Below are 22,461 nucleotides of genomic sequence, written 5' to 3' on the forward strand. Positions count from 1 at the left end.
TTATGAGTTCTAATGTGGGTGGTGTTGCTTTAACCGCTCGCATGACATCATCCACTCCAGTTAGCTTACCTTGGCGCTACTACTTGTTGTTTACGTTGTTTGTACGCAGTTTTTATTGCACAATGACATTTTAGTACTGTTGAACTCTGTTGTTAGAGGGCTCATAAAAATGTTGTGGTTGCAGCCAAGATGGTGATGAACATGATCTTCACTTGTCTGAATAGGCTTAACATGAGTGGAATTTGCTGACTGTGTGAATGTTTAAGTGTTGTTCACCTGTGGAGGTTTCATTCACAGTCACGGTTCATACGGTCATGAAAAAATTGGAAAAGTCATGGAATTTTAAATTGATATTTCTTGGCCTGAGATAAGTTATAGTGTATGTTTTTTCATAAGTTATGAAAAAGTCATGGAAATCAACTTTAAATGTCATTCATTCAGACAAAATCTATGTCGTAAATATGGCTTGTTGATATGGACCACAACTGATATTGCAGTATTTTTAGTCCAAATACCGGTAAACGATATATTCCGGTATCTTTTGAAAAAAAAAAAATTAAAAGTGCAAATTGCATAATGTTGCCTCAGTGTTTTACGGCTAGATAACGAGTGTTGAGAGCACTCACATTATTTTTGTTGTCAGTAGTAACGTAATGTGTTTATTCTTTAAAAAGTAATAAGTTAGCCGTTACTATGTCGAAGCAATTTTCGTTCATTTTGTGTATGAATGTTAGGTTTATATCTGCGCGGGATAGATGGAGCTTCTACTCGCTCACTGCAGTGAATGCACCTGGCTGTTAAGTTGAAAACTCGTTTTCAGCCGCTACACTACAGTACCTTAGTCCGCATAGGCTATGGGTAGAGGTACTTTTAAAAACCGAGTTTTATTTAGATATTTGACACACAGAGCAAGCAGCATAGAGCAGCTGTCGTTAGCTTCTGTGCTAAGTCGCTAGCAGAAGTGAACAACATAAACGGATGAGATTAGTGATAAAGTTGCTACAAGGAGAGATATAGATTCTAAAGCAAATAAGTGTGATGCGCGTAAACACACCATTTTGGGAGGTGAGCCAAAGAGGATGCCCTTTTTTTCGCCTGTCAGGCGCAGTGAAGATCAAACGGCCGTAACAAAGGCACATCAAAAAATACCGGTATGGCGGTAATGTCTCAAATATATACCGCTTTCTAAAATATAATATAACTATTACTATAATATATTTTATATATAATATATAATATAATAATATAATATAATAATATAATATATATATATTACTATAATATAATATAACCGGTAAATCGCCCAGCCCTGGTCATAATTAAATGTGGATTGCTGCATACCGTCATATTTTGGTGGTGTAAAAAAATGATTCAGTCAAGTCTGTGTGGGCATGTTGCATGCAAGCGGCAACAAACTGCAGACGCACCCACTAGCTAGTTATTTCTGCTAGCAAAGTGACAATGCAGAAAGAATGGCAGCGAAGTGCAGCTTCAATAATGCATTTTTAAGGATAAATAAAAATGGTGGCTGGCAAAAGACACTGACCCAAGACGTGCAGAATGCAAACTGTGCTGTAAAACATTTGACATTTCAAATATGGGCGAGGCAGTGCTCGTTAGCCACTTGAAGGGGAAAAGCACAAAACTGTAACCACAGTTGCTAGCACTGCAATACCCACATAGGTGTGTTGAAGAAAGCTGATGCTGCAAAGACAGTCAGCAACACTGCTACAGTTTCCACAGCAACAAAGCAGGCAACTTTGGACGTTTTCCTCAAAAAAAGAAAGTTCCCAAAGCAGAGATACTGTTGGCATTAATATATGTGAATATTTACACTACTCATTCAAGTCATCTGAGGAGCGAGCTGTCTTTTTGCTGCCATGTGTCTGAGCAGCCACATTGCAGCAAAATGTGCTTATGTCAACGTTTTGGCATGTTTTGCACTTTAAAAGACTTTGTCATTAGTGTCCCAACAAACTGCATATATACTGTAGTACTGTTTTGAAAAAAGCCTAAACTACTATTTGTCCACCAAATGGATTTATACGTGATGCTGTGGGATGGAGCATAAGTGAAGATGAAATATGTTGGGACAAAATATAAGGATATGTAACCCAAGTGTATTTTATTTATTTTAGAGAGACACCATATATTTACATTTTACTTAGTATTCAAGGAACTTTATTGTCAAACCAGCACACATGAGATGGCATGCAATTTAGTACCCAGGTTCCCACATTGAGCCCAATGAGTAGCACAAGAACAATAGTATGTACATAACAATGGGTAGTATTAGTGTTGCGATAATTAGCTTTCGGTCGTCCCATTGAGATAAAATCATTTCATTTGGTCATTAAAATTCAGTAAAAAGGTTTGGGTCACACCATGGGAAATCATTGATGAAAATTTACAAACTCTGCACATTTTCTCATTTCTTGGTTTTTTTCTTATGTTCTCTTGATGTCTCCCATGTTTTAAAGCAGAAAGATCCAGGCTTCAGATGCGGAGTTCCAGTGCTATTCGGCGGACATCTTCCCTGGATGCCATCACGGGGCCGTACCTCACCGGCCAATGGCCCCGCGATGCACACGGACCTTACCCCTCTTGTATGAAAGACAAATCCACTCAGGTAGGTGATAAACTAAAACGAACACTATTCCTTTATTATTATTATTATTATTATTATTATTAACTCTATGTACAGCAGTTTGGTTCACTTACTTGGCACTTCACAAAATATTAAATATGTATGCTTCTGAGAAGGGCTCTTTCCTCCCAGCTAATACAAACCTTTTATGAGCCCTGAATGAAGAACACAGAGCGTCATTATTTACATGAGCATCATTCCCGAAAAACACTCCATGCACTTTGTATGTGCGTCTTGTCCTTTCTTCTCCATTTGTTGACATTACAGATATTACTCCTCAACTCTGCAAAAGTACCCACCTCTTTTTAATGTGGTGAAGTATAATGAGTGTGGCTTTTGAGAGAAAAGTGCTTGGCCGTTTTACAGTACTTGAGATAAATTTGAACAGAAAACTGATAAACTTTATTTTTTTTTGCCCTGGCTGTTTTTCTCACGTGTACACACTTCCATTAAATGAGGCAAGATTGCGCTTTTTGTATGGTAGCCCCTCCCCTTAGGCCAAAATGGCGACATTGAGGGTGAGCACTGTGCACTCACCTTTTCAAGTGTCGAGTGCAAAAATTCATATATCTACGGGGTCATTGTGTAAAGCGCTGAGTGAAGCCGGAGTTCAGACATTTGCTTGTCAGCCCGTTGAATAGTGAAGTAAGGCGCTCCTGCAGTGCAGTAATGCTGTGGCGAGAGCGCGATCCTCTTGACAGTCCTTGAGCAAATAAATGCATAAACCTCCCCTTCGGGATGGTCAAAGACTACTATACTGTTAGCAGGCTGTATTCAGGCATTGTGGCACACAAAAGAACTCCTTCCCCCTTTTTTGTCATCTTACAAAACTTGGACCACATGTTGTACGTCCAAGATATCCTCTCCCTTTTGAGCTGTAATGAATCCCAGCCTGGAGGTGAAGTCGTTTGCACCTGTCCCCCATGAGGACCAGGACAAATCCCACTGCTTGCCACCTGGCCCTCGTGGTCGCATGGAACGCCTTTCCTTTGTGTGAGCGCTGAGCAGCAGAGGGCCCATAGATATGCTAATGCATGTTTCGGCCTTGGACTTGCACACAGACGTCTTCATGAAGATTAGAACCACACAAAGGCGCTCTGATCACACCGCTCGCCGTTTCTATGAAACCATCGCATTCTCAACAGCGGTGTGGACAACACACTCTCTGCCGTTCCCTGGAGAGGAAATGATGCTAGTACAATCCCAGACAAGCACCCTGCACATTCCTTAAATATGAATGGAGCACAAGCAAGTAAAAAAATTGTACTTTGAAGGCCCGGGCCAATATTCGATAAGTCAATTAACCGAACAGCCTTTTCCTGCGTCGATAATCGCCATATGCATGCATTGTTACGGGTTACAAGAACGGTCACTCCTTTGCAAGTTTCAGCGGCTGTGGGCGTTTGTACTACATGCACATAAACAGCAATAATGATAACTGCTGTAAAACTTTTTGACGGTTAGTATTTTCGTATTAAATTAAAATGATCGAAAAACCCTAATTGATAACTGCACTTTGATTAACTTATGGAACAACTTGCTAAAACAGGAGACAATAACTTATTTTCCCATTAAGGAACGTCATACCCCAATCTAAACTTTTATAAACACATTAATGTCTAAACAACCAAGATACAGTATTCACGTTGAACTTAAAGACTGTGGACGGCGTGGCGAAGTTGGTAGAGTGGCCGTGCCAGCAATCGCAGGGTTGCTGGTTACTGGGGTTCAATCCCCACCTTCTACCATCCTAATCACGTCCGTTGTGTCCTTGGGCAAGACACTTCACCCTTGCTCCTGATGGGTGCTGGTAGCGCCTTGCATGGCAGCTCCCTCCATCAGTGTGTGAATGTGTGTGTGAATGGGTGAATGTGGAAATACTGTCAAAGCGCTTTGAGTACCTTGAAGGTAGAAAAGCGCTATACAAGTATAACCCATTTATTTATTATGTGCTTTCTTTGCACAGTGTTCGATATAAACTCCACAGTGTTGTGTTGAAACAGACGCAAGTGAACTCGCGTGACTCACTAAAACTGGAAGTGAAACAAACTGATCACCCAATTTGCATTTATTAAAAAAAGAATCTAAAACGTTTACAAATTAAAATGGAAGAAGAAACATATTTAAACAAATAAAAAAAATAAAAAATGGCTCTTATGAGCAGTATTTAATGTTACATCGGCCAAGAAGGTATATGTGTGGCTATTTATGTTAGTTATTAAATAAAAAATACAAATTGGTTGCAAGATTTTAGTTTGTGTATAAGTACTTTTTTGAGCACATTCAACAACGCCACGATAATAACGGTGATCATTTTGGTCACAATACCTTTTATTTATGGTTTTGGTTGTGTATATTTGAGGGTCCCATCCTTAACAGAGACAGAACCTATTTTATTGCTTTTGGTTGTGATTTTTATTTAAGCAGTTTAAGCTGACCAATTATTATTATTATTTTTAAACTTAACTTGGATATTTAAAGCTTCACATTCCAATTTTTTAAATATATGAAAAATAAAATGTTATTGCATTTGAAAAAGTATACTTGCAGTAATGTTATGTTACGTATTATCATTACTTCAGTGGTTACTTTGGTCTCAAAATAATGTAGACAATATTATCGTTTATTGGCAATCAATCAATCAATCAATCAATGTTTATTTATATAGCCCTAAATCTCAAGTGTCTCAAAGGTAATAACTTGTGGGTCATCATATCGTTCAGCAAAATTTGTTATCAGCCCAGGCCTAGTACTTGGTCAACTTTTAAGTTTGAGTTTGGTGTGTCAGCACTTTAAAGTCAAGTCTAGATGTGATATTGCTCACATTTAACATACAGGATGTTGTTTGAATTGAGACCACACACCTAATAAACACCTTTTTATTGATATTGATCGTTTTCTGGATATGCTCAGTTACTTACAGACACGACAAAGAGAAGGAATCCACCCTCACCTCGTCAACAAACGATAGCGCTGTGCATGCCTTGGCGTGCAATCTAAACAACCCGGGCACAAATTCCTCTGCGACTCCATTGAAGCGCCCTTGTGATTATTTCCTGCTATGGAACAGAGCTGGATTCTTGAGGATGTTGCCTCTATGTCTGTCTTTGGGTGGGATTCATAGCGGGAAGCCGGTGTGTGTGACATTTTTTTTTATCTGCACTGTACCGCACTATCAGGCACGACACCTGGCGCATGAGTGGAAGCCAGAGCATGAAAAGACCACAGCCTCCTGAGTAAATAAGAGTGGGCGTTGTCACTCAGTGTTTTTCTTTTGGATTTGAGGGACAGTTAAATTAGACATACAGCAAGACAAGTTTGACTACACATAAACTTGTCTTCTGGCATCTTCATGGCAATTTAAGCATGGCTTTATGAAAAGGTTAGACACAATGAAAGAGCATTTGTTCTTCTGTTTGTGTGTAAAGATAATTTACAGTTAATGTTGTACATTTTAGCATGCATTCAGTTTCTTCCACGGGTGTGCACACTAAAATGTGAAGAATAATGCAAAGCTTGCAAGAAAATACCTTAACATTAAAAAATACATACAATAACTTAAAGGGGAATTGCACTTTTTTAGAATCTTGCCAAATACAAGTACACAAGTTTTTTTTCCCCTATGCGTTCTAATTCATAAAATGCGGCAAATAAGATGTGGCTAACAATGCAGCTAACAGGAGTACACTATTCCGACCACAAAGCCCTTTAAAAAACATCGGAAAACCGCAAACATTTACATCTTGTGACCTGATTATTAACCAACTTTTAGCAATATTGTTATTATAAGACCGCTACTTTTAGCAGCGCCGTGATCACAGAGCGCTAACTAGCTTATGTTGCTATATTGACATACTGAGCTAGTGAGCTATCGCATCGCCTCTGTATTTGTAAAAGTAAATTCTAGATTATAAAGGGACAAGCGGTAGAAAATAGATAGATGGATGGATGGCTAAATCATGTCTCTTACCTGGATAGTAGAAAGTTGTGGACATAAACCGAGAAGTTGGTCAACTTTGACATTCAACTTAGAGAAAAACACGAAAAAGACATGTTGCACAGAATGGAGAACAAAAAAAAGCATATTTTTATGAAAACAATTGGATTTAATTGGCTGAAGGACAAGTCACATGATGCCTCAATTGATATTTCAGTCTTAACCTGGGGTGACAATATTCATATATATGTGTTGTGATCTAAATGCAAAGACTATTTAATATGGCTCGGAATCTACCAATCAGGTATAAAAAAAAAGGTCACAAGCCATCAATCTGTCAATCCTTTCCGTGTTCGGGCCAGGTAAGGTTCCCCGTGTTGAGTCAAATTAAGCCTCAGGCTCCACTCCTAGTGGTGCCCATCCGTCAATTCCTTTAAGTTTCAGCTTTGCAACCATACTCCCCCCGGAACCCAAAGACTTTGGTTTCCAGGACCAAAGCAAAATAAAAAGCTTGGATTGCATATTGTTAGAAGTTGAAGTGAGATTTCATTGGTATGTTTTGGGTTTTTTTTTGCATGAAGGCGCGAAGAGAGAGTCTATTTGTTCAGCCAGCAATTTTCTGAGTGGGATTTTTCAATGCAACTAGCCACAATTCATCATCCATAGAATAAAGTCCAGGTTTGTCCCCATGTGAAAGTGATAACACATAATAAAATATATTGAAACTAGCGTTTATTTACGAGTTAGAATGCATTAAAAACTGCAATTCCTCTTTAAAAGAATCCCATTTCTGCCAGACTGTCTAATTGAAAGGAGTCATATTATGATTTGGAATCAACATTTAAAACACTTCTTTGTGACTTACATAACATGTAAAGGTGGTGCTTTAGTCAAACGTATTCACACATCAGTGGCATAACAAAACATATTTTGGCCACTGACTGATTCTAAAAACGAGCTGTTTTGGAGGCATCTTTTTATAACTCTCCGCACGCCGCCCCCTCCAGCTGAGTGAAACAGTTTCATTGTCCCGAAAGCCATTTTTGAGGTTTTAAGGAACTGTGTTCGGCCGCACACGGAGTTATCTATTAATTGTTATGTAGCGCAGTGCACACAATAAATACTGTTTAAATGTAATACAAAACACTAACAAATAATGTATGCTGAATTCTAACTCTGTAACTGCATGTGCCAGTGTTGTACTTGCTAATTGCTAATATTATTAATGTTCAGGAGGCTGCTACATGCTAACCTGTCTACTCTTATTAGACTTCAAAGACTTTAAAAAAATGCTGCGCCACTGTATACATAGTTGCCATTTATTGTAAGAACTAACACTGGGATTAAAACCTTTCTTAATATTGCCCATGGACAGAGGCGTCTCTTAGCTGGTTTCTGTGCTTCAGTCCCGGCTGGACGTATCGCTGGGCCTTGCGTCCGAGCAGGTACTTTGTCATGAAACACAAAATTTATCAGGCTGCCTACTTCTTCATATTTGGCTGGAAGTTGGTGTTGTTAGCAGCGCTAGTAATACAACCAATAACATAACATTTTAGCTAATGGGGTTGCATCTTGGCTTGAACTACAACACAAATGAACATAGGGTACTCATACAAAGATACTAGGAAACCTATGCGTAAACGTACGCGCCGGTCCTACCGGGCACCGATTTACGTAAAATTCAACTGTGCTCAGTTTCGGTACCTGGGTTGCATGTGACGTCACGCCCCGGTTGCCGACTCGCCTGCCCTTTGCCTTTTGGCACTTGGCGAGCCCTCCAGCAAAATGAGACCACATTCAGCCAAACTACCTCTAGTTCAGGGGTGTCCCGAGTGCGACCAGGGTGCCATTTAAGGCCTGCAGCTACCTTTTCAACGGCCCGCGGCACACTTTAAAAATAATATGACAAAAAAAATGTTTTAACAAAAAAGCAAACAGGTGAACTATAACAAGGAAACTGACATCAAAGCACATATTACTCTTCCCATGAGCAGCGGGTGCTGCTGTGGGCCACTTCCCATCAAAAAGCACCCCCAAGCTGTTTGTGACATTTTTTTAAAAAATGACAAAGAAGCGTCAGAAGAAAGTTGTAAACATTTGTTTTGCTTTTCTTATGTTTTACTCACTTTTTATCTTTCCCACAACGCTTTTACGGTCTCATAAAATTTTCATTACAATTACATGCACATATGTCATGGCTAATTATGCAAATTAGAGGTCATCTTTCACCCCCACAAAGAACTGCCACACATACACTACCGTTCAAAAGTTATGGGTCACCCAAACAATTTTGTGGAATAGCCTTCATTTCTAAGAACAAGAATAGACTGTCGAGTTTCAGATGAAAGTTCTCTTTTTCTGGCCATTTTGAGCGTTTAAATGACCCCACAAATGTGATGCTCCAGAAACTCAATCTGCTCAAAGGAAGGTCAGTTTTGTAGCTTCTGTAACAAGCTAAACTGTTTTCAGATGTGTGAACATGATTGCACAAGGGTTTTCTAATCATCAATTAGCCTTCTGAGCCAATGAGCAAACACATTGTACCATTGGAACACTGGAGTGATAGTTGCTGGAAATAGGCCTCTATACACCTATGTAGATATTGCACCAAAAACCAGACATTTGCAACTAGAATAGTCATTTACCACATTAGCAATGTATAGAGTGTATTTCTTTAAAGTTAAGACTAGTTTAAAGTTATCTTCATTGAAAAGTACAGTGCTTTTCCTTCAAAAATAAGGACATTTCAATGTGACCCCAAACTTTTGAACGGTAGTGTAGATTGCAGTCCCGAGGGAACACTGAACTAGGAAATGATGTAAATGGCAGTAATCAGTTTCGCCTGAAGTCAGCTGGCATAGGTTACAGCTCACCTGTAACCTTACAGAGGACAACAAGCAGTATAGAAAATGAATGGATAGATACAAATGATCTACTCCAGGATCAAATTGTGGCCATCAAAGCTGAGTGTTAATAGTATCTAATGTTCTGTTTGTTTGAGATTGTCATTACCGCCACAAGTGGTGAAAAAGTGTATTTCAACTGAGTACTGTTGTGGCCTGTACAGACCACAACTTAGAAATATTTTTTTGCGGCCCTCTAGGGAACGCTCACAGCCCAAAAATGGGCCCGGCCCTGTGGTTAAGAAACACTGCACTCGATGACAGAAATAATTCATTGGACAAACAGAATAAAAAAAAAACAATGTATTTAAAATGTTAATTTTTTTCAATTGCAATTGTACAGAAAGTGGATCAAGTTTCTTGCCACTTAGGTTTAAAAAATGCTCTTGATTGTTGGCTATTTGTACTGCTTTGCTCAACATTAACCCTGCATAGTAAGATAGTGGCGTGAAAGCCATCCGTGAATTACGTTTAGCCCAAAACATGACTTTAAAAAAACAACAAAAAAATAAATTTATTTATACTGAAATTTTTAAAAAAGTTAAATTTTTTTTTACTCTAAAGGACTTAGTGACCACATGCGTGGATAGCACCTTTTAGCTCTTTTTCCAAAACTGTGTACACTACTGAATTGGGGTTTTATGCCGATATATGGACACTTATACTGCTATCTGGTGGTGTCAGAAGAGTATAACATATAATGGAAAAATGTAAAAATAAAAATGTGCATGTCACTACACATGAAGTACACATTTGTGTACTTATGGACTAAGTACATCATATTAAAAGATGATTTTTAGTTATTCTAATTAGGGTCCAATAAGCCCAAATAGCATATAGAGAAATAAAAAAAGCATGTAAACAAACAGCTTGGGCCTTAATAGGTTAAATTAATTTATGTTCAGACAAAAAATCCATATTTTAAGTGTGACTGTTGTCTGTCTATCTGTGTTGGCCCTATGTGCAGCTGGGATAGGCTCCAGCATTCCCGCGACCCCAAAAGGGACAAGCGGTAGAAAATGGATGATGGATGGATGGAATTTGCTAACAAGTTATGGTTACACACTGAAGAAGAACATGAGTCCGCTTACTGGATGCAACGTCTTATCAATTCACCTTGCCCTCCTAACACTGTTTGAAGCTGATCCTTCTTTTCAAAGAATTGTCGCCAAAAAAAGACAAACTGGTGTAATTAATGGAATGTCTGATGCTGCTTGATGGCAGTGTGAACGTCGCAGTTTTGTAGTGGTTTCAAAGTTGTTGTTTTTTTGTTTAAATTATGAATTATGACAGGATTTGCTCTCGATTTCCTTCCAAAAAGTGACATTTTTATATGTTTCAATCATACTTGCCAACCTTGAGACCTCCGATACCGGGAGGTGGGGGGTCGGGGGTGGGGCGTGGTCGGGGGTGGGCTTGGGGCGTGGTTGGGGGCGTGGTTAAGAGGGGAATATATTTAAACTAGAATTCACCAACTCAAGTATTTCATATATATATATATATATATATATATATATATATATATATATATATATATATATATATATATATATATATATATATATATATATATACACTACCGTTCAAAAGTTTGGGGTCACATTGAAATGTCCTTATTTTTGAAGGAAAAGCACTGTACTTTTCAATGAAGATAACTTTAAACTAGTCTTAACTTTAAAGAAATACACTTTATACATTGCTAATGTGGTAAATGACTATTCTAGCTGCAAATGTCTGGTTTTTGGTGCAATATCTACATAGGTGTATAGAGGCCCATTTCCAGCAACTATCACTCCAGTGTTCTAATGGTACAATGTGTTTGCTCATTGGCTCAGAAGGCTAATTGATGATTAGAAAACCCTTGTGCAATCATGTCCACACATCTGAAAACAGTTTAGCTCGTTACAGAAGCTACAAAACTGACCTTCCTTTGAGCAGATTGAGTTTCTGGAGCATCACATTTGTGGAGTCAATTGAACGCTCAAAATGGCCAGAAAAAGAGAACTTTCATCTGAAACTCGACAGTCTATTCTTGTTCTTAGAAATGAAGGCTATTCCACAAAATTGTTTGGGTGACCCCAAACTTTTGAACGGTAGTGTGTATATATATATATATATGTATGAAATACTTGACTTTCAGTGAATTCTAGCTATATATATATATATATATTTTTTTTTTAATTATACATATAAATAAAAGAAATACTTGAATTTCAGTGTTCTGGAGGCTATCCAGTAGATGGCAGTATTGTCCTGTTTAAGAGTGTCACAACATTGCTGTTTACGGCAGACGAACTGCTTTACGGTAGACTAAACGTGACTGCTGTTGTTGTGTGTTGTTACCGTGCTGGGAGGACGTTAATGAAACTGCCTAACAATAAACCCACATAAGAAACCAAGAACTCGCCCTCGATCATTCTACAGTTATGACGTCATTGGGCAGGCAGGCTGTTTATATTGTGGGGAAAGCGGACGTGAGAACAGGCTGTCTCCACTCAGGTCCGCATTGAGCTGGAGGGGGCGTGGCCTCCAGCTCCGGCTGAATACCGGGAGTTTGTCGGGAGAAAATTTCTGGCGGAAGGTTATCGGGAGAGGCGCTGAATACTGGGAGTCTCCCGCTAAAAACGGGAGGGTTGGCAAGTATGGTTTCAATGCATTTTCGAGGTCCTTAACATGTACAAAAACTCGCCAAATTTTCCAAGTGAGTCAGGGCTGGCGAAAAATTTTGTGTTCACAAACATGAAATTTCAAAATGGACTCTCTTGCACCCCCTTAAAAATTTTGAAAAAATTAGCCCTTGCCACCAGATTTACATATCGCCTTGCAGACGTCCATTATGACAGGACAAATGTAAAAGTCTCAAGAAGGTTGGCCATCTTGGTTTCTGTCAGCCATTTTTAGGTTGAAAACAGGGGCAGTACTTTAACGAACCTCTCCTAGGGACTTCGAACAATTGAAATGACAGATACTTGACAGATGGGCGATGCTAAATTGCGAAGGAGATTTTTGCAGACGCCATAGGATGTGTGCGTGGCATGGGCCCAATTTTTGATCTAATGGTTTGCCACAAAACTTTTAACATTTATAACTGCTCTACAAATCCAGATTTTGATCATAATTGGTACACGTGATGATGACACCCAGAAGTGCCAAATGGGTCACAGCTATGGTGGGCAGCCTCGTGGTCAAAACTGCTCCTCGCCATCACCAATGAAATTTTTCCATAACTTGAGTTGATTTATTTTGGAAAACCTTGTTACATTGTTTAATGCATCCAGTGGAGCATCACAACAAAATTAGGCATAGTAATGGGTTAATTCCACGACTGTATATATCGGTATCGGTTGATATCGGAATCGGTAATTAAGAGTTTGACAATATCTGAATATCGGATATCGGCAAAAAAGCCATTATCGGACATCTCTAGTATTGGCATTGGAAAGGATGTGACTGCATATGTCATGCGTGCCCGCCAACTCGCATGAAACCCGCGTTGCACGGGGCTGCGAGGGCCCGTTCAACGCTGCTTGCAGTTTTAATTTTTCTTGTCTTTTGAATCAAATTTCATTCAGTGCTTTGACTTTGGTGAACTGTGACATTTATTTTTCTTTACGTAGTCCTCAACTTGAATCTGTTTAAAACCTTTTTTGTCACGTCCAGCAGCCCACAGTGTCACATCTGCCTGCTCTACAGTGATTCTTTTTCGTAGGGCACAAGCGTCCCCGTTTTAATTAGCCACCTGTGCTGCTGTTGCGACTTAGCACCGGCTCGCAAGCGCCAACGGCTTTGCGGGTGTTCCTAATTATTCCCCGTTGTGATATTCCATATGCTATAGGGAGAGGCTTGTGCGCTGGTTTGTGGTGTCAAAAAGCGTTTTGTGTTGAGCGCAGGGTCAGACATGGAGGGAGCCATGCGAACACGCTGACATTTCGCACCAGTCGCACTTGCATGAAAAGTCTGATGTTTGAAGAGCAAAGGCGCTGTTGATTCGCATAATGAAGAAGGGGAAGTATGCAGTCCTTGACAACCCCCGTGGAAAAAGACCCTTTCTGCGTTTGCATACATTTGCATAATTCTGCCATTTCCTTCTTGGTGCTGCAGTGGTGTCATATATGCTGTGAGACATTGCTGCCTTTTATGCTCTCTCACAAGGCCTGTTAATCTGGTACAAGCCTAATATTGTATACTCATTACAGCCTGCTTTTGTTAGGTATCTTGACAATACACCAGGCCTGCCTGCCATTTGTAGAGCAATTGATCTGCATACTTGTTAATAGTTGATTGTTTTATTAAAGGTAGTACTTTTCACCAAGTCTAAGAGGTCCCATATTAAAGTATTGGAAGTTTGTTAGTCTTGATGCTAAAATTTGGGCAGTTGAGAAGTGCTTTTAGTTAGCCCTACTGGGAACACGTCGTTTTGTGCGTGGTGGCTTTAATGCTAATGAGCCGTGTTTGTCCACGCATGATTCCAACAGATTTAATCTCCAAGAAGCGCGATTCTGTACTTTATCCACTTTTTACATTTACACTGTAACGCTGAACTTGTAATGGATGTATTATATTAGGGCAGTGGTTCTTAACCTTGTTGGAGGTACCGAACCCCACCAGTTTCATATGCACATTCACCAAACCCTTCTTTAGTGAAAAATAAAATGTCAAGACAAAGTTATATGTTTTTGGTAACACTTTAGTATGGGGAACATATTCTAAGTAACAAAGACTTAATTTAGAGTTTTTTGGACACTAGGGGAACATATTTTAAGTAACAAAGACTTAATTTAGAGTTATTTGGTTAGGGTTAGAGGGTTAGGGCCAGGGTTAGAGGGTTAGGGTTACAATAAGGCCATGCCGAATAAGGCATTAATAAGTACTTAAGTACTTTAAGAGCCAATATGTTACTAATTTGCATGTTAAAGGCCTACTGAAATGAATTTTTTTTTATTTAAACGTGAATAGCAGATCTATTCTATGTGTCATACTTGATCATTTCGCGATATTGCCATATTTTTGCTGAAAAGATTTAGTAGAGAAAATCGACGATAAAGTTCGCAACTTTTGCTCGCTGATAAAAAAGCCTTGCCTGTACCGGAAGTAGCGTGACGTCCCAGGAGCTAGTATTCCTCACAATTCCCCGTTGTTTACAATGGAGCGAGAGATTCGGAGCGACAAAGCGACGATTACCCCATTAATTTGAGCGAGGATGAAAGATTCGTAGATGAGGAACGTTACAGTGAAGGACTAGAGAGGCAATGATGGACGTATCTTTTTTCGCTCTGACCGTAACTTAGGTACAAGCTGGCTCATTGGATTCCACACTCTCTCCTTTTTCTATTGTGGATCACGGATTTGTATTTTAAACCACCTCGGATACTATATCCTCTTGAAAATTAGTGTCGAGCACGCGAAATGGACATTTAAAGTGACTTTTATCTCCATGACAATACATCGGTGACACACTTAGCTACTGAGCTAACGTGATAGCATCGTTCTCAAATGAAGATAGAAACAAAAGAAATAAACCCCTGACTGGAAGGATAGACAGAAGATCAACCATACTATTAAACCATGTACATGTAACTACACGGTTAAAAATTCTCAGCCTGGTAAGGCTTAACAATGCTGTTGCTAACGACGCTAAGGCTAATTTAGCAACTTAGCAACCGGACCTCACAGAACTATGATAAAACATTAGCGCTCCACCTACGCCAGCCAGCCCTCATCTTCCCATCAACAGCCGTGCTCACCTGCGTTCTAGCGATCGACGGCGCGACGAAGGACTTCATCCGTGGGTTTGGCGGCAAGCATCGGCTAGGCGTAGTAAGTAGTCCTTGTTGTGTTGCTGTAAGTATTGTACTTAGCCGCTTATACACTGATCGATCCCACCTACAACGTACTTCTTTGCAGCCTCCATTGTTCATTAAACAAATTGCAAAAGATTCACCAACACAGATGTCCAGAATACTGTGGAATTTTGTCGAAGAAAAAAAGAGGTTTTTGTATCGGGTCGATGGGGTACAACCACTTCCGTGGATTTTGTGACGTCACGCGCATTAATCATATCCAAAGGAGTTTTTCAACCAGAAGTGTGGCGGAATTTTAAAATTGCACTTCATAAGTTAACCCGGCCGTATTGGCATGTGTTTCAATGTTAAGATTTCATCATTGATATATAAACTATCAGACTGCGTGGTCGGTAGTAGTGGGTTTCAGTAGGCCTTCAATAAGCAACTAATTAATGGTGAATATGTTCCCCATACTAAAGTGTTACCATGTTTTTTTTACTGGTGCACAAAATGAACCGTGCATGAACATCACCTTGTTCAAAGAACAAAACCAACAGTGCATAAACTCACAACAAATTACACACCTGCAAATCAGTCTGACTTCTGCTGTTGTCGTATCCGTAATACGCCGACAGGGAGAAGTTTTTATTTACACGATGAGTCGGGTGTGTTTTGACCTCCGCCGAACCCCTGAGCCCGACTCACCGAACCCCTAGGGTTCGATCGAACCCAGGTTAAGAACCACTGTATTAGGGAGTGGGACAGGAGGACACAGACGTAGCGATGCTAGCATGGCTATGTGAGCTACTTGCTAATATAACACTCACATTTTAATGACAACTTCATGCTAGGTTAGCATATTCACTGAAGAAAAACTAAGTGATCAAACGTTCAACTCTTACATCTGTAGCTGACTGATGGATTTATTTAGTTGAAGACGTGTAGCGTAGCCTGCCTTTTTTAACGTATAGATAGTGTTCAGGGGTAGAAGGGATTTTCCTTAATGATGTCATTTAAGGCGCAACTTCAAAAGCTAGTGTTTTAATTGCCACCTCTTTCAAAAGTGCAGCAAACAATAGAGGAGATATGTGCTCTAGAAACACATTAGGCTATTTGTTAGATTACTTTTACCCAATGGAGGACCTTAAAATTACTTGTAAACTGTTCTGTAAAAAAAATAAATATACTAAAATATGTCAATAGTTTGGTGCCTCTGTAATTGTCTTAAAAGTATAAATCAATAATGGCTTGTGCAGTTTAGCCAGCATGGTTCTTTACCACTGATGTAGTTATCCCAACTCGACCTACTAATGGAAACGATCAAACATGTTATGACTTGGAAGTATTTTTTCTTCTTAGGGAGTGTCTCTTTTTGTATTTGTTTTGCTGCTCTCCATTGATTCCAGATTTGCAGCTTCACTTTTTGCACACATGGCCCTCGTTACTGTCACTCACTCAGCTCCTAATGTGAAGCGTGGTCCTCATCAAGGAACACATTTATCATCCTCCATCTTTGATTTTAATTTGAATAAACATCAAGTGCACTCTTTAGTTCACCTTAAAGGCTTAAATGAAAACATCTAAAAATCGTTGTGGTCCTTTTGGGGCCTAAGAACACAAACAAGTGGTGCCTAAAGGGGAACTGCACTTTTTTGGGGAATTTTTCCTATCATTACCAAACCCAATGTCGAACGAGAACACATGTGTTTTTCTTTTTTGTATGCATCCTAAGTAATTATATATGGCAAATACGAGGTGGCTAACAATGCAGCTAATAGGAGTGCACTAAAACAAAAATATTCAAAAACCACCAACAATACTCAATTTACATCTCATGACCTGCATATTATCCAAGTATTAGCAATAATGTTATTATAAGCGCTAACGCAGACTAAAAGGTTTTTTTATTTTTTTTGCGGTGATCACAGAAAGCAAACTAGCATATTAACTATATTGACATATTGAGCCGGTGAGCTGCTGCATCTCTTGAGTAGGTGAAAGTTAATTCTTGATCATCACCTGGATAGTTGAAGGTTGTGGACATAAACCAAGAATTTGGTCAACTTTGACATTCAACTTAGACCTGCAGTTGGCGAGAAAGACAAAAACAAAAATGCTTTTTTCAACTCTTTGTGAGGATTTATATTTCGTCTACAGAGGAAGGACATACTAGGGCTGGGTGATATGGATGAAAAAGCATATCTCGATATGTTTTTACTTATACTCGATATTCGATATATATCTAGATATATTCTCCGGTGAAAATATTTATATAAAGATATTCATTTTTGAGCGAAATTCATTGAAATTGAAGTGAATGACAACTGTACTGTTAACAGTCAGTGGCAATTTTATTGACCCAGTTAGTCAAGATGGGTATTAACAGCACAGAAAATAAACTGTTTAAGTAGCACAGAATTACATAAAATTAATAAAATAGAAAAATATTCTTTCTACATAAAATAAATAACATAGCTGTGCAAATAATACAAAATGTATCAAACTCAGATAAAAAATACATTTGCAGGCAGGCACTTTTTAATTCCCAGTCGACTACACACGTATGGTTCTGTGGTCCTACTAGACCACATGTCTGTGGTCAGCGCCAAGTAAATGACTTGACGTAATTGTGCGACTATGATCTTGTTTGTTTCAAAATGATTCAACTATTGAAATCTATACAGTAGAAATAATGAACAAAATGTCAAGACAGTTCTTGTTGTAAAACACCAATGAAAATGAAATGTAGCATTTAGACAGGCTATAGTGTAGCAAACGTCATCACATGTCTGCCACAATCATGTGTGTTCCTAACTGTGTATTACATCTCTTCCAGTTTTGCTTTGGGCTTACATGGTAAACAACTCAAATGAATGTGTTATCCAGACGCATACCATTGTCCAAATGTGGCCAAATAGACACATTGTGGGTTTCCTGGACGTCGTCTACATCGCTAAAAGAAAAATCTAAAAAAGAGAATCCCTCTGCCATCTTCCACTAGTTTTTTTAATGTATAAATCGCCCGCTTGACTATTCCCTCTTCTCGTCTACAACTCTCTTGTTGTCATTTGGGATGTCTGTTGAGATTTCCCTTCCTGGTTCGATGACCTGCCCTATGTTGCCTCTGATCGGCCTAATTTCAACCAATCGTGACTCATCATAGTAAACAACCAACCAATCATAGATGTTCTTATACGTGCAAGCACGTCTTGGAAGGAGGAAGGGGAGGGGTTTAGTAGCCCATGGAGGGGAGCGGGGAAGAACAAGAACACAACAAATAAGCGGCGTTTGGTCATTTTAACGTGAAATTCGTGGCGAAGTTGGTAGAGTGGCCGTGCCAGCAATCGGAGGGTTCCTGGTTCGATTCCCACCTTCTACCAACCTAGTCACGTCCGTTGTGTCCTTGAGCAAGACACTTCACCCTTGCTCCTGATGGCTGCTGGTTAGCGCCTTGCATGGCAGCTCCCGCCATCAGTGTGTGAATGTGTGTGTGAATGGGTGAATGTGGAAATACTGTCAAAGCGCTTTGAGTACCTTGAAGGTAGAAAAGCGCTATACAAGTATAACCCATTTATCATTTATCTTGTTTTAAAATATATTGATATATCGCCCAGCCCTAGAACATACCATCAGACGGCATCCCAGTGAGAGCAAACATTGAAGAGAAAAATTATGATAATTAAAAATAAATACATTTAATTAAATAAAAAAACAAACAAACAAAAAACCCACAGACAGATATTAACATAAAACCACAGATGGCTGTATTCCTGAATGGCCCTAGAGAAATATGACCAACAAGCACACAAAAGGCTCATCAACCACCCATGTTTCAATTGTGTTTCAATAGGGCAAGTGTTAATTAAGTCACCCCACAGTTCATGAAACTTTACAGAACAACTATCCATTATCTTGTCCAGTTTGAGAAAATAAAGAACATCTTTAGTCCAGCGCGTATGGCAAGGAGGCGTGGTTGCCTTCCAATTTGTCACATTATTTACTAGATCAACTGCACCGGTCCCCTCCGAGGTTTTTCATTGTGCCCATTGGGTTTAGTTTTTTCTTGTCCTGATGTGGGATCTAATCTGAGGATGTGGTTGTGGCTTGTGATTAAGGGCTATATAAATAAACTTTGATTGATTGTTGGCTATAAGACTGTGTTCAATCAAAGTATTAAATGCTACAAGATTAGTAGGTGATTGTTTAGCATTTGCTGTTTGTATATCTTGTTTAGCACTTAGCAATACTGCTGTACTCAAGCTTCATCTGTTTAGCACTCAGCTTCTTAAACTTGTAGATCATCCTTCTTATATATTTATGCTCAAAAAGAGAAGGTTCTGGATCACCATTTGTCCCAAAGTTGTTGTATTTATCTCTCATGAAGTCTGCCATGGTCAGGTACATTTGTTATTGTTGAAGGGAAATGGGGGAACCTTGTGCCATATGTTTGAAATATTACATGTTATTATGAATATGTCTGTTAGTACATTACATATGTACATATGTAATGTATTAACAGCACGTACATAAAATGTTGATGGTGTTTGGATATTATTTAGAGCGCTTTATAGGCAGACTACGACGACTCCCATTGGCTCCATTGTTAGCTGAATTTTACTAGTGTTTATTTACTATTTAGAATGCATAATAAAGAAAAATAAGTGTTCTTGTCTCACATAATGATTGTGAATGATAGGCAAAATTTCAAAAAAAGTGCAGTTCCCCTTTAACAAGGACACCCTCCATTTTTATTTGAATAAACTTTAAGTGCACTCTTTAGTTCACCGTACAGGCTTAAATGAAAACCTCTAATAACCGTTGCGGTCCTTTTGTAGCCTAAAACCACAAGCAAGTGTGTCTTAAAGTGGACATGTTTAGTAATTTGGTCTGTAAATGGCAAACCTGTGTTAAGTTTTGCTGTTGTTACTGATTTATTTGTGGATTAATTTAAATGAATAAGCAATTATTTAAATTAGACCAAAGCAACAAACAAGACATTTCTCTTAAAATGGCTTTAATTACTTGTTTTTGTTTGAGCTCATACAAGAATGGAAAATGGACCGTACCTGTAGCGATGGGAAACTTAGCACATTTACAGACTGGGAGTGCAGTATCTTGCTCAAGGATACTTGACATGTTCACAGGGGGACTGAGGATCGAACCTGCAACCAATGATTCCATATTAAATTGCTTCTTTATTTAATTAAATAATACCATTGCGACACAAGTTGTTACTGAGTTATGTCCACGACTGCCCCCAAACTAATTTATGTTTAGATATTATGATACTAATTAAACAAACAAATCTTCAAACCATTAATGTCATCTCAAGTGTTTGTAAAAAGGTCATTCAAAGTGAAGTGTTCAGTGTACATGAGTACCGGTACTTTAGTCAGTTGGTGTGCAGGTGTGTAGTGTTTCTCAAAGTAATGTCGCCAACTACTGGCCTGGTTTTATGACTTTTTGCAGCCTGGATTTTTGTGATTAATTTGTTGCCTGTACTCGTGACTAAGTTTTGATGTGGATAATGTGTTGAAAATGATGTGTGACGTTTGTGTTTTCAGACTCCCTGTCTCTGGATGGACGAGGGGGCAGAACAGGGAAGTCCACACCAAAGGTCGGGCTCCTGGGGCAGCGCCGACCACCTCAAGGAGGTAGACACAGCACACACACAGCACACACACACACACACGTCTTAACTTTCCAACGTTTTTTTTTCCTGGCTGATAGACAATGAAGCCAACACTCGCACGACTGCTTCCAACACATGTTTTTGTCATTTTTGAGGTTTTGGTCTCACATCAACCCACTTGTATGTAGTCTGGCTTATGTGTCGACCACTTGGAGCTATTAGCTCTCCACCACAGTCTAAATTTAAATGTAGTCTATCTCTTCCCTTTCTCTTGACTTTACCATTGTATTCCATCATTGCTGTTGTTTAACGTTTGTACAGATGCGCCGCCTTTTAAAGGAAACTGCACTTTTTGAGGGAATGTTGTGTAACATTCACAATCCTTATGTAAGACAAGAACACATGTTTGTATTTTTTATGGATCCTAGAAACGTTAGCAAATGTCCGCTAACAATGAAGCCAATGAGTCTCGCTTATAAAGCACTCTAAAAACATCCAAAAGCCTCAATCATTGTTTCATATACACGCTGTAGGTTATATGTAATGTAGTAACAGGCACAATCATAACGTTAAAAATGTACGTATTTTTGCTAATTTTAAGCAAACGGGGGGCACATCACAACGTTCGCTATCACTAATCATTGCACACCATATGAGCTCCAACAATGACTACTTTGGAAGAAATGATGATCTAGGACCTTAAATTGTTTTAGAAGAATAGAATAGAATGGACTTTATTGTCATTATATTTGCATATAACGAGATTAAGGACTCCAATTTAAGGTGCGGTAGTGGGAACAAATATGGGGTAAAAATAAATTACACAAGAGGTAATAAAGAAAAAACTAACAATTGAAATAAACAGCCTACTATCCAAAAAAAATATTAAGCAAACCTGTACAATATACAAAACACTGTAGAAATACAAAATATTGTACAATATACAGAACAAGACAAGAGTACTGGAGTAATAAATAACAATCAGTGTCGGACGTATTGCACTCGAAGGGTAATATTGCACAGTAGGGTATTAGGGTAGGATATTGTATAGGGGTGAATTATTATTATAAGTTAGAGTTCAAGATGGTGACAGCTCTGGGAAAGAAGCTGTCTCTGAGCCTGTTTGTTCTGGCTCTGTTGCGCCTGCCCGATGGTAGCAGGTCGAACAGGTGGAAGCCAGGGTGTGTGCTGTCCTTGGTGATGCTTTTTGCTCTGTTGAGGCAACGGGAGATGTGTAAATCCTTCAGGGAGGGGAGGGGGCAGCCGATGATTTATATAATGAATATAAGAAGGATTTATATCTGAATATAAGAAGGATGATCTACAAGTTTTAAAAGCTGGGTAATAAACAGGTCCAGCAAGTAGCACTATTGCAAAGTGCTAAACAAGAGATACGAACAACGAACATAATAAAACCAGCACTTACTGTACAATGTCTGCTCTCACTGGGATGATGATTGATGGATGAAGAATTAATCATAATTCTTGCGCAGGTATAAAAAAAAGGGGGGGCAGTGCGCAAACAAGCGTCGTCTTGTGTCTTTCTCGCAGTCTCTGGG

At 39.0% G+C, this 22,461-nt stretch overlaps 1 protein-coding gene across 3 annotated transcripts in view; it reads left to right on the forward strand.

Moving 5' to 3' along the window:
- LOC133659871 (glucocorticoid-induced transcript 1 protein-like) overlaps window positions 1-22,461 on the forward strand; it is a 65,394-nt gene that overhangs the window by 22,115 nt on the left and 20,818 nt on the right. For 2 of the 3 annotated variants that reach the window (XM_062062693.1, XM_062062695.1), the window contains exons 3-4: window positions 2,481-2,629; window positions 20,835-20,924. In XM_062062693.1, coding sequence (XP_061918677.1) covers window positions 2,481-2,629; window positions 20,835-20,924 — 239 coding nt within the window. The remainder of the gene's footprint in view (window positions 1-2,480; window positions 2,630-20,834; window positions 20,925-22,461) is intronic. The other variant, XM_062062696.1, reaches the window with a different exon arrangement.

Source organism: Entelurus aequoreus, linkage group LG11, assembly GCF_033978785.1.
Source record: "Entelurus aequoreus isolate RoL-2023_Sb linkage group LG11, RoL_Eaeq_v1.1, whole genome shotgun sequence".
In the NCBI taxonomy this organism is placed as follows: Eukaryota; Metazoa; Chordata; class Actinopteri; order Syngnathiformes; family Syngnathidae; genus Entelurus; species Entelurus aequoreus.